The sequence below is a fragment of the Ruditapes philippinarum genome, unplaced genomic scaffold, assembly GCF_026571515.1.
Source record: "Ruditapes philippinarum isolate M1 unplaced genomic scaffold, ASM2657151v2 ctg4799_1_1_1_1, whole genome shotgun sequence".
Classification (NCBI taxonomy): domain Eukaryota; kingdom Metazoa; phylum Mollusca; class Bivalvia; order Venerida; family Veneridae; genus Ruditapes; species Ruditapes philippinarum.
Window position 1 is genome coordinate 164833 of NW_026858114.1, and position 12861 is coordinate 177693.

General features: G+C 31.7%; 2 protein-coding genes across 4 annotated transcripts; one reads left to right on the top strand and one right to left on the bottom strand.

The window, feature by feature from the left end:
• Positions 1-309: 309 nt before the first annotated feature.
• On the top strand, positions 310-4563 carry LOC132752146 (ankyrin repeat and KH domain-containing protein mask-like). Its single transcript, XM_060742437.1, has 2 exons — positions 310-537; positions 762-4563. Exon 2 carries the CDS (start codon positions 773-775, stop codon positions 2060-2062), a length of 1290 nt encoding a protein of 429 aa, XP_060598420.1. The 5' UTR covers positions 310-537; positions 762-772; the 3' UTR covers positions 2063-4563.
• A 1574-nt stretch (positions 4564-6137) lies between these two features.
• LOC132752147 (putative universal stress protein SAUSA300_1656) lies at positions 6138-10514 on the bottom strand. Of its 3 annotated transcripts, none has more exons than XM_060742439.1 (4): positions 10308-10510; positions 9642-9719; positions 9106-9209; positions 6138-7428 (listed from the first exon to the last, which is right to left on the bottom strand). In XM_060742439.1, the coding sequence occupies exons 1-4, from the start codon at positions 10393-10395 to the stop codon at positions 7219-7221; spliced, it is 480 nt and encodes a 159-aa protein (XP_060598422.1). In that variant the 5' UTR covers positions 10396-10510; the 3' UTR covers positions 6138-7218. The 3 variants fall into 3 exon arrangements, with proteins under 3 accessions (XP_060598422.1, XP_060598421.1, XP_060598423.1); XM_060742438.1 differs by having other exon boundaries at positions 9106-9215; positions 10308-10505; XM_060742440.1 differs by lacking the exon at positions 9642-9719 and having other exon boundaries at positions 9106-9215; positions 10308-10514.
• Between the last annotated feature and the right edge of the window lie 2347 nt (positions 10515-12861).

Here is a 12861-nt window from a genome sequence, read left to right on the forward strand (position 1 = left end):
ATCGGCGGGGGAAGTAAAACGGTGGGAATTTTTTTTATTTTATAAAAAAGTAAAAGTTCTGATAGTTACTTCTTTTTTAAACTGAAAATTTTTATTTTTTAAAAATATTTTTGCTTATAAAATTTTACTTTACATGGGTTTAAAATTTTTTTTTATGTTTCTTTTAAAAACAAGTGTATATTATATGGGACAGTGTCCTTGTACTACATGATTTGGACTGCTTGTTTATATGCTCAAAATAAAATCGGTCATAAGATTGCAAATTTTATTATTAACATTCTTATTTATGTGCAGCCAGGCATTTGATTGTTTACCCAGTATGCATGTTGTGTCATTTAGAAATATTTAGATCAATAAAATAAATCAGCTGATCAGTTATTGTTACATGTACGTGATTGTCTGAGACAGTTAAACATACTGTACTGTACAGTAGAAACAAAATGCCACAGCTGGAGTGTCTAAAGTTTTGATATTTTTATACATTTAATACATTTCTGGATTACTAGCAGTTCTTTGGATAATAAGAAACAAAAACAGGTACTTAAATTAGAGCTGCTGTTGTTTTTTTCTGTGACAGAATTGTTTGAGATTGAAATTGATAAATAGAATACACTTAATCTTTATGTGCAATCTTTTAATTTTAATCATGTCTGCACTGTGGGTTGTGTTTAAAGCAAATAATTTTAGCAATTATGTTATTTAGCAATTATGTAATTACATATATTATTATTTCCTTAAATGTTTAAATATTTCTTTTTCAGGGTCTACAGACATGAGTGGGACCTCTTTACAAAGTCATGATGAGGTTGTTGAAGCCATTGCCAACAATTCAATGAGTGATGTGAAGACCTTGTATGCCAGTAACTATGACTTCAACAAGCCTATAGTAAATCAGGATTCCGTTGAACCATCAACCATCCTTCCAATTAGCTATGCTTGTGCACAGGGTAGTGTAGACGTTTTAAAATTTTTTTTGGAAATTGGACTGGAGGCAAACATCCCAGGCACAGATGGAAAACTGCCTATTCATTTTACATGTGACTCAAATGAACGTGTTGATGATAAAAAAGAGGAATGTGTTCAAGCTTTACAGATTCTAATTCAAGCAAACTGTGATGTTAATGTAGTAGACAACATGGGACGAACACCTTTATTTCTTGCATGCGAGGCTGATGATGTTGAAGCAGTTAAACTTCTGCTAGTTGAGAGTCGCTGCGATGTCAATATTAAGACGGTTGTAGGTGACTCACCTATGAAAGTAGCTTGTAGAAATGCAAAGTATTGGTCTTACTGGCATGGTAAAGAGTTAAATTCTGCCGGAAGAAAAATCAATTCATTTGATTTCCCACCGGTTCAAATCACTAAAATGTTACTTCAGGCTAATGCAGATGTGTCTGAGGCAACGTTACTCCCAACAGCAGTTCAGCTAGGTGACACTAAACTTGTTGAAGAACTACTTAATCTAGGAATGGATATAAATATGTTAGATGATAATATGTGTACACCATTAGGTATTGCCTGTTCAAACACACATGTTCGATCTCAACTTGTAAAGTTGCTACTTGACAGAGGTGCAGACGTTAACAAGGGTGGTGGATGGAAAAAGCAGAAGCCTCTTATTTTTGCCTATGTTCACAATTCTGTAGAGAAAATCAAATTGTTACTCTCTTATGGTGCTAAATTAACAGCGGAAGAGATGACTGAACTAGTCTCACTCACCTTATCTAAGTCAATTCTAGAAAATCCTGAAGTCATCGGTCCAAATAGCAAAGAATTACTTTCTTGGAGACTTCTCATGGCACAAGGATTTTCACCAGTCATTCAGGGGACAGAACTCCACTGTAAGGTGCATAAATTGAGTATTTGCAGTAGCTATGATAAGATAGAGCCCTGGATTCGCAGTCTGCTATACCCTGTACATTCTCTAAAACAGTTATGCCGGGTTAGCATCCGTGGTAATGTGCATGTTCCAATTGATAAAAATATTGATAAACTCCCTGTACCACACAGCATTCAAGATTTCTTAAAAGTCAATGAAATTTTCATTAATGAACAGCTATAGATTTATGCAGTTTTGTATATTTTTTGTTAGAAAATGGGGGATTTTTATTAGAACAATAATAATTGCAGTGTTACTAAATTTCTAACTAAATCAAGTCAAGATGTTCTAACTCTTCAAGATTGTTTGGGATAATTGACAGTGATTTATTTTAATTATAGAAAAAATGAATTATCAGTTGTATCAACTAGGTAATTCTTTTTACAGTAGAAACAACATATTAAAAATTAAGACTGTTTAAAACAAAAGCTAAATATTTATTTTATTTTCTGATGAAATTATCATGCAACATTTATTGTTACCATTGTCTTTAAAGGGTTTAGCAAAAGAAAGAACTTCGAATTATAGGCAATTATAAGAGATTTTTTCATTTCTAAAGTGGAAATAAATGTATTTTTTTCTAAGGCATGCATTTAATAAAGAGAGAGAAAATGTTTGGTTGATCTAATATTACTTATATTAAGTTAGAATTCTGGAAAGAATTATACATGAAAAGACAATTTCTGTTTCAAACAGTATGTTTAAAACTGAACCAGTATATAGTTCATATTTTAGCAATATTTATTGTTAGAGTTTACCATGACTTCATTTTCAAGTCTGAAAGGGTTGGAATGAAATTACCAATGTTTACTAGGAGAATGGAATCAAAAATGTCTTTTACTATGTTTTGTATTGTAACAATGTGTATTTTTGATATGGGAGTTTATTCATTTTTACAACCAAATTAAACTTCTGATTAAATCACTGAGTATAAAAAGTAGACTTCTGATTAATTCATGTAAATAATCATTATAGGTAACAGTGCTGTTACACTGTTCTAAACATTCTTGTTTAGGTACATGTTTTAATTTTTTATGTCTTTAATAGAATGTGAGGAGTGTGATTTAGAACAGTGTTTTTAATTTATCATTTTATGTCATATTTTTCTCTATAAAATAGGGATTCGTTGCCATAATGATTTAAGTTTTTTACAGGTCTTTAAAAAAGTGTCCTAAAACTTTTATAATGTTTGAATATTCTGTTTCTATCAAGTGCCATCTTGAAATATGTGCATTAGGTATTTATGTTTGAAGATATTATAATGATAAACCTTGTGAAGATATATTTGATGAATTTGGTGTTTATAATGTTGCTTTTTGTTAAATTTTTGTAAGGATTTTTATTTTTTTAAATACATTGTAATGGTTACTGTTTTTGCAACAGATCTTTTTAGATGGGACTTTTTTTAAATTACTACAACACATTTTGTGAAATTATTTTAGCATATGAACTAAAGGATATAGTTTAAAGGAAAATTTTGATAATTTTTAGCTCGACTATTCAATAAGAATAAGTAGAGCTATTGTAGTCACCCGAGCGTCGGTGTCGGCGTAACCACTTATGTTAAAGTTTTTGTAATGCCTCAAATATTTTCAAAGTCCATTGACATATGGCTTTGAAACTTTGCACACTTGTTCACCATCATGAATCCAACCTGTAGACAGGAGGAGGTAACTCTATCAAGCATTTTGACAGAATTATGCCCCTTTTTCGACTTAGAATTTACGTTAGTTTTTGTAATACCTCAAATATTTTCAAAAATCCATTGACATATGGCCTTAAAACTTTGCATGTACTTGTTGACCATCATGACCCAACCTGTAAACAGGAGGAGGTAACTCTATCGAGCATTTTGACAGAATTATGCCCCTTTTTCGACTTAGAATTTACGTTAAAGTTTTTGGAATACCTTAAATACTTTCAAAGTTCATTGACATAAGGCTTTGAAACATGTTGAAATTTTATACTCTTCTTTGAGAGCATAATAGGAATCTCTTCAAGGCCTATAACTGTAATATGGATTTAAAGAAAAAATTTGCCTTTTTCTTTACTGAGAAAATTTTACCTTTTAATCAAGGCTTTTTTTACTATCAAGCACTAATAATAGTCGAGCGTTGCTGTCCTACCGACAGCTCTTGTTATAATAAAACTGTCAGATATTTCATATGTGTTTCAAAGCTTTATATATCTGATGTTACTGTATATTGTATATGAAATACCTGACATTATTGGAGTAACCCAAATACATGTATGTTCTAGCAGACAAGTACTTATTCTTACTTGTTTTTGTTACTTGTTTTGTTTTCTGAAATGTTTGATAATTTATATCTCAAATTGGTTAAGGTGACTTTATGATCAAGTTAAAGTTACTTCCCCTTTTATGTTTATGTTATTTTCTAATTACATGAAATAGTAACACACCAAGTTATTAAAGGAGATCCACTAACATCCAAAAGTCCAAATCCAGTATTTAAAATTCTTGCGTAAATCAACTGAGTCACTTTTAAACAGAAATTATGCCCCACCATTGTACTCAAATGTTTTTGTGTCAGGGCTGAAATAGTTTGCATATAACATTGGTTAGTGCACCTACTAAAGTTGTATGAATCATTGTCCTAGGGTAAAAAAAAAACACTGTCCCAAATGTGACCCTGTGACTAAACTCCTGCATTGAAAAATAATGACACTTCCTTAAAGTTGATCTCAGGTGAGCTATGTAAGCTTAGCCCTATTGTTAAGTTACCCTTTGGTTACTACTTGTGCTTGAAACTTACCAAACAAAAAACAGAAGTTTTAGCACAGTTTATTTCATGCTTTCCAGTGTTTTATTGTAATATAATCTTAGCTACGACCGGGCGTACGACCTTTGATAAAACGGCACCCAGATGATTATATTCTGATAAACCACTAGTGAAATTTATAAAATATAATTTTCACTGTAGCCAGACTATATCTGAATGCGGATGAAAAGAAAATCATAACTAAATGGAATAACAGGCAGAAATTAATGCCGTCGTGCGTAAATTTTGCTTCTTTAGGAAAAGAAAGTCTATGTCATCATACATCATGTTAAAAACGTAACAAAATTAAAGAAATTTAACAAACCTATATTTCAAAATTGATTATGTGACGTCATGATGTGATGACGTCACAAAGGAGAATGCGTGACGTTACGCGGCAAAACCAGTAAAAATACTTACAATCACTTAAAAAGCATGAAATAAAAAGAAAATTTATTTGTTTTACATATAAGATTGAAAAATATTTCATTCGTGAACGCCAGCTATTATATTTTCACTCGTGGCTACGCCACTCGTGAAAATATTGCATCTGGTGTTCACTCAGTGAAATTATATTTCAATCTTACATGCAAAACAAACAAATATCCTCTATTTAAGCTCAGCAGTATTATCACTATTACAAGTCATACAGAAATTATAGTTTGTATTAATTTGTTGTGTTTTTTTACAAAGAGCTCATAATGATTAAGAACTATAAAGGAAATAAAAAATTTAAGCTATATAATTTGTTATTATTTGGTTATATGTGATCTGTATGGGAAAGAAACATAGACTTATAACATCTCCAATATATATATATACAATACAATATGTACGGTATGTATGTATTTTTTTTCTGTCGGAAACAAATGTCTTTTTCTGTCGTAAACAAATGTCTCTTTGCTATTCAGATATATCTATACATTCTTATATAAAAAACTATATCAAAAAAATAGCAACAAACTCCATAATTTCAATTATTGAAATTGTGAGGATTGTTGTTATTTTATTTAATCTTAAATTTTTTTTTTTTAAATTTCAACTCTGCACAAAGAACATTTATCATGTTTTAACATTAATTTTTTTTGTATATACACTAAGTGATTTTAATACAAGTAAGATGTCATGCAAATAATCTGTCAAACATTATTAAGAGCAAGAGGCTGAAAGAGCCCATCTATTGTACCTCCCTTGGCTGATTGTCTGTAGATCACTGTGTATGAGATTGACGATTTTTGGTCAATATTGCAAATAAAGAAGTAATGAAAACAGCCACATAGTAATGTTGTTAAAGTAAATTTTCTTTCCTCTATATAACATGTTCAGATAAATCCATCACTATGTGAATCTTATTATCTGGCTGCATGTTAAACAAACCAACTACATATTAAGTTTTACTCAGAAAAAAAGAGAAACATTCACACTTATAACCTCAACCTCTGTGACAATATAAATTAATACAACCCAAGCACAATATATTACATCTTTAGGACAGTTTATTTTAATTCTTGGACTATACATTTATGTAGAACAACTGTGGGACAATAAGTAACAACTCTCAGACAATATATATCATGTACATTTATCAGATAATATATATTAAATGTACATGTATCTGACAAAATAACAACACTGGGACAAGATCATACAACCCTCATGCAATGTCATAATACTGTTTTTATTCTTTTCAGAGGCTATGACATTCAAGTCCGGGAAATTTATTAAACCAAATAAGGACATTATAATTATAGAATTATTTTTATACAAAATACGTTTTTTGTGTCGTCAATCTTAGTAACATAATCAGCGACACACTAACCTTCCCCCTCTCTATAAGCAACATTGGACACTACTGCTAAAAATTAAAATGGTGATACTTGTGTGTACTGAATTTATACATGAACGATATAACTTTTCATCATACGATGGAAAGCACTCTGTCTAAAATGAACATGTACAATGTAATCATATACATGTTTGTACATTGTAGTGCACAAAACAGGTGATTTGTTTACTGTAACATATTGTTCAATGTGTGAATGATGTATATGAAGAAATAGGAATAAAACAAAATCAAAACATAGCACTTCAACATTCCTTTAAGAAGTTAGGTTTCAAAATAATCCAACTGTTCACTTTTTATGCCATGCTTCACTTACATCGGCTTTTCTCTCACAAGATAGTCAGTTTTTTTTTCTGGATTTTGAATAAAATGATAAATAGCAATTTTTTATGTTGTAACTATCATACAGCATGTCCTGGTTTGGTCTCCGCTCCTTGGTGATAAATGACATATCAGTTTGTGACAGCATGAAGTACAAATGTATGCAGGTTGTCGCCTAATATTAATTAATGGATTCCTTCACTTTGATAAAGACATTTTTAGGATAAATAAGGTTCATCTGTAATAATTCCAGTCCTTCAAATGTTACATCTCGGAACAGGAGTAACAGATGTACCGAAAACTATATTTTTTATTAACACCACAACTGTATTAAAAAAAAATCATAAATTATTTTTTCTGATCAGAGTCACTTGCCACTTTTAAAAATATTTCATTTAAATATGATCACCATGTTTGCAAACGATAACTGGCACGCGCGCGTGATGTATAATGTAATCACTAACGCTACCTAGGATAGTGCGGCGTATTGTACCAAGTCCTCGGGTTCCTGTAATTATCAAGTCGATGTTTTGTTGATGCGCTGCTTTCACGATTGCCTCCCCTGGTCTATGTGGCCGTTCTATACGTTCCAACGTATGCTTAATCTACAACGATAAAAATATGACAAAGTCGCGTACATATAATTTATAAGTTTTTTTTTGTTTGTTTTTTCGTATATAATTTAGAAGTTTTTTTTTTTGCTGATGTAGTGAGTAAGTCGGTCAGAATCATCTTTTATTTTATTCTTTAGTAGTTTGTATTCATCTGAAAATACTTAATCCTTCAGTTCATTATTAATGCTCATATTTATATTGAAAGGCTTGTTCAGATAAATGTCTTATTTTCTACGATTCATAATCATCGTTTTAACTGGTTACTACTGAAGTTATTACCGATTTCCTATCGAAGAAGAATTGTTACGGACAGTTGCATACCACCGAAGTAAATACTATAAAATCTTCATTATACCCCCAAAAAGGAGTCACCCGGTGGTCGGTCGGTTGGTCGGGCGGTCGGTCGGTCGGTCCAGACGTCCGTTGCATTTTCCTTGTCTGGAGCATAACTTGAAAACTAATGGTTGGAATTCAATATAACAACATACAATGGTCAAGCACATTGAGAGGAAGTGCAGTGCACAAGAACCATAACTCTATCTTGACTAATTACAGAGTTATTGCCCTTTGTTACTTTTCCTTGTCCGGGGCATAACTTGAAAACTATTGGTTGGAATTCAAAACAACTTCATACAATTGTCAAACACAATAAGGGGAAGTGCAGTGCACAAGAACCATAACTCTATCTAAAGTAATTACAGAGTTATTGCCCTTTGTTGCTTTTTCCATTGCTTTCTTTTGTCCGGACCATAACTTGAAGACTTATTGTTGGAATTCATTATGAAACTTCATACAATGGTCAAGCACATTGAGAGGAAGTGCAGTGCATAAGAACCATAACTCCATCTTGGACTAATTACAGAGTTACTGCCCTTTGTACTTTTTTCCTTGTCCAGAGCATGACTTGAAAACTACTGGTTGGAATTCAAAACAACTTCATACAATGGTCAAGCACAATAAGGGGAAGTGCAGTGTACAAGAACCATAACTCCATCTTGACTAATTACAGAGTGATTGCCCTTTGTTACTTTTCTTGTCCAGAGCATAACTTGAAAATACTGTTTGGAATTCAGTACAACTTCATACAGTTGTCAAGGACATTCAAAGGAAGTGCGTGCCACAAGAGCCATAACTCCATTTTTTGACAAAATACAGAGTTACTGCCCTTTGATACTTTTCCTTGTCCGGAGCATAACTTAAAACGTACTGGTTGGAATTCAAAAACAACTTCATACAATGGTCAAGCACAATAAGAGGAAGTGCAGTGCCAAGAAACTATAACTCTATCTTCAGTATTTATAGAGTTATTGCCCTTTGTTCTTTTTCTTTGTCTTTCTGGACTTATTACAGAGTAATTCAATTAACTTCATCAATGGGCCAACCACATTGAAAGGAAATGCAACATACATGAACCAACAATTATCTTTAATTGCCCACAACCATAACTCTATGTTTCAATTCTTTTACAAGGTATTCTGTTACTAGTAACATCCTAATTTCCGAAGCAGACTTGTGGGGGTATTAATTACATTTAGTGATAGTTCTAGTTTATAGAAGAAGAAAAGTACATAATTATAATTTTACTGAAAAGTCGTGCTTAAAGTAAAACATTAAACACACACTTGAATTATTTCTTATCTATACAAATGATAGTAGTAAAACTCTTACTTTGTATCTGTTAGCGATTTCATCTAATTTTTTAAATACTTTCAGCACGGCTTCCTCGTGTTGTTCTACTATGTTTGCTACAGCAACTGGACTAGCTAACAGCACTGTTGCTAGAAAAAATAACTGATTTAGACTGGGACGCACATTATATCTCAAGTGTATTTATTTAATAATTAATTGACAAAACTTATATGCAAATTGGCGACCTGACTATCCAGCGGTAATGTTTGTGAGCTAAATTTTTCAAAAGTTCCATATTATAATTATACTGTATTTGTAGTTGACTTGAAGAGAACAAATAACAACAACAACAACAAACAACAGGATAATATATTGCTTACATGTATTATTAATTAAAACATTGCTTACACATATTCAGTCTAAATTAACAAGAGTAAGTATATTTATTAACAAGAGTAAACTAGTATATTCATATATTGGTACCAATCAGTTGTTAGGGGCTCAATTTAATTTATATAGTGTTACAATATTTAAAGCATCACCGTGTCTTTAAAAAGAAAGTTTAGGAGACATACTTGGAACATTGATATTATATTCAGCACAGTAGGCCATTATAACATTGTCTGTCTCCTTGTAGACGTTTTTAGCATACCCTAAAATAAAACAATATATATTATATTGACAACATGAAGATGAAAAACAAGCGTTGATTCTTGTACATATATACTGTGCTGTTCCACTGAACGCAGACTTAAAGGATAGGTACATTGTACTGGTATATACTAGATTAGCCTCATATCAAAATCACAAGAATATTGCTAGAAGCGCAAATTGTAAATGTATAGGGATAACCTTGTAGAATAATGTAATTTCATTATACATTTATGTAAGTCATAGTCTCAATTAAATGCTCACTTATTTGCCATTAGCACGAACTTCAATCTATGTTATACTATTTAACTGAAAAAAGTTTCCCACAACTATTGTTGTTTTAAATAAACCATTTTATTCAATACATTTAAAGTGCAAGAGTATTTTAAAACTTTATATTATCTTGTTTTTATTGTATATTATAACTGCAGATGTTTCTCTTCTTGTGTTTTACCTGTGGTGAAATATATAGTACGCGTCTACAATCAGGCACATTCATTATGTAGCAGATCTGTTAGTGTATGATTCTTAACATTAATAAAATATATCATATAAACATGTTTCAAAAAATCTTAAGTAAACTGACTTACATTCAAACGCAAAAAGTGCATGTTTACTTCCATCCATAGCAATCAAAACTTTTCTCGCAGATTTTTGCTCCGTTTTGTTTTCCGTCATTGTTATTTATTCCTCAAAACCACAAAATGAATATATAGACTCTACTGCATGATAGTTTCAGGTGATAAATGCACGACAGTTAACTCGAAAACAAGGTAACACTTCAACACTTGTAAATAACTGCATTCGTATAGATATCAACAGGTATTGTGTGATAGAAATATACAAAATGCGAGAAGACTGTATATTAACGAGGCGCACATAATATACTATTAAGACAATTAATTGATTCTTTAAAATTTGCGAACTCTATAATTATAGTAATAAAACATTTGCTTTAGTTTTTTAGTAATAAAACATGTATATTACATGCATAATGACAAACCCCTGAAAAATAAGGAAACTCGTAAATGACTTTTGGAGACTGAAAATGTTTAGTTTATTCGACACAATATGATACTTTCTGTTGTCCCTATTTTCAAGATTTTGATGTGGAATGTGCATACACAATCATTCTGTATTGTATTGAAATTGTGTTATGTCTTGTGTTATACTTACAAAGGGTTTTAATTAAAGCTTTAATTTGGTGTTTTACAGTGACCTTCAGTAAGACCATATTTTTCCCCAGAAATTATAAAATTGACTTGTAACAAAATATGACCACTACAATATTCACACTTTTCTAAGATCTGACCTAACCTAGTTTTGACCATTTAGACTAATCTTGAGACATGATTACGAAAGACATGTTGTCAGCATATATCTATATAAGGTTTACAGTGGGTAATTCTTATATAATATTCAGGTTTCTGAGTGATCAGTATTCATCTTACCACAAACATGATGATAAAGGCGTATGCTAGGGCAACACATATTATACAAGACATAATAAGTAGCAGAATTTGGCGTTTGTTTTATCCCACAGCGCCAGTTCGACTCAACAAGTTAGTGTCCATCTTGCATCCATAACAAATAACTCGAAACGAGGTCGTAAACCTCCATTTTTTTCACTGTATCATATTCTAATATCATGCAAAGTTTAGATAAAGTCTATTTTGGTGTTTTGATTCTACTAACCCGAGTATATTTAGGTATTAGAAACTACTGGGTAATAAAAAAATCTTGTGACTTAACGTACAGTTTAATGTACTACAGCAATAATTTCAACTACTCACTTGAAGACCGTTGCTAGACATGGTCATTAATATATTGTCAAGCAGATCTCTCAAGTACACAAAGAAATACGAGAATGACATAAAACCAGGTTTTCAACTAAAGCAATCGCATGTGAGAGCCGAGCTCCCGGTTTTTTGGTTAAAAGTCAATCGAATTTCAAAGATATATTTGAATCACTCAATGTGATGGTTGTTTTGTCCAAGTAAGAACGAAATCCATCAATAAATAACAAAGTTTTGTCAAATGTTATTTATTTTTAAAATATATTGATGATCATGCTTTATGTCATGATGTTGTGTGATGATGTTGCTCATCAAGTTGTGTCCGAATATCCATTGATGTCTTAATAAGAAGAAAATTATACAAAATAAAAAAAAATATCTGACCTTGACAATCAATGTAATTTCACGGTTCTTTGTCTAAGTATTAAATAAAAGCAAAATTCAAAAACTAGACGTTGACGGTCAGTCATTTAAAGGTCAAGGTCACACGTGAATAATTCAATGTCTGTTTTGCCATAAATGTTTTGTCAAGTAGTAACAAATATTTCATTCCAAACCACAGTTATCAACCATTTTTTCTTTTTAGTTACAGTGATCGACCAAGTAAGGTCTCCACATATAAGCCTGCTTTACATTAAGTTACTAGTCTTAATAATTGACCGAAAACCATTTACTTAGCTACATTGATCATGACCCTAAGGACCAAAAAAGTAATCCTTAGCAAGGTTTTCAGGTGAGTTTGTAATATACCAAGTTTGATAGTAAAATCCATTTTGAACTAGATATCGCCCAGAAACCTTTTTTTCTATTTTATCAACAGTGACCTTGACCCCAACAGATTCAAAACGCGATGCCAATGCAAGCTAGCTATTAACTACATGTACGTTTGATTACAATATCTCATTCATAACCATTTATCAACCTGAAAACAATTTTTCTAATATTTTTGTTTGGGTTTTACGGTATAGGTCATATGGCGACTTTCCGACTTTAACGGTAGAGGAAGACCTCAGGTGCCCCTCTGTGCATTATTTCAGGCACGAACAGGTTCTCGAGCAGGAGTGCAGACATTCTGTAGCTTCCTAACATAAAATTGTCCAAAGTCCTTGTCAGGATTAGAACCCACACTTGCACATCGGTGAGGGGTAATTTGTTTGAAGTAAACGACCATAACCACTGGGCCACGGATGCCCCCTCTTTTTAGTTTTAGTGACAGTGACCCTAAAGTGAGATCTCTACATAAACTTTCTATAAACCAAGTTAAATTACAATATCTAATTGTTTACTCTAGTTATCGGCCAAAATACATTTTTTCAAACCTTTAATACCATTGACTTTGATCCTAAGG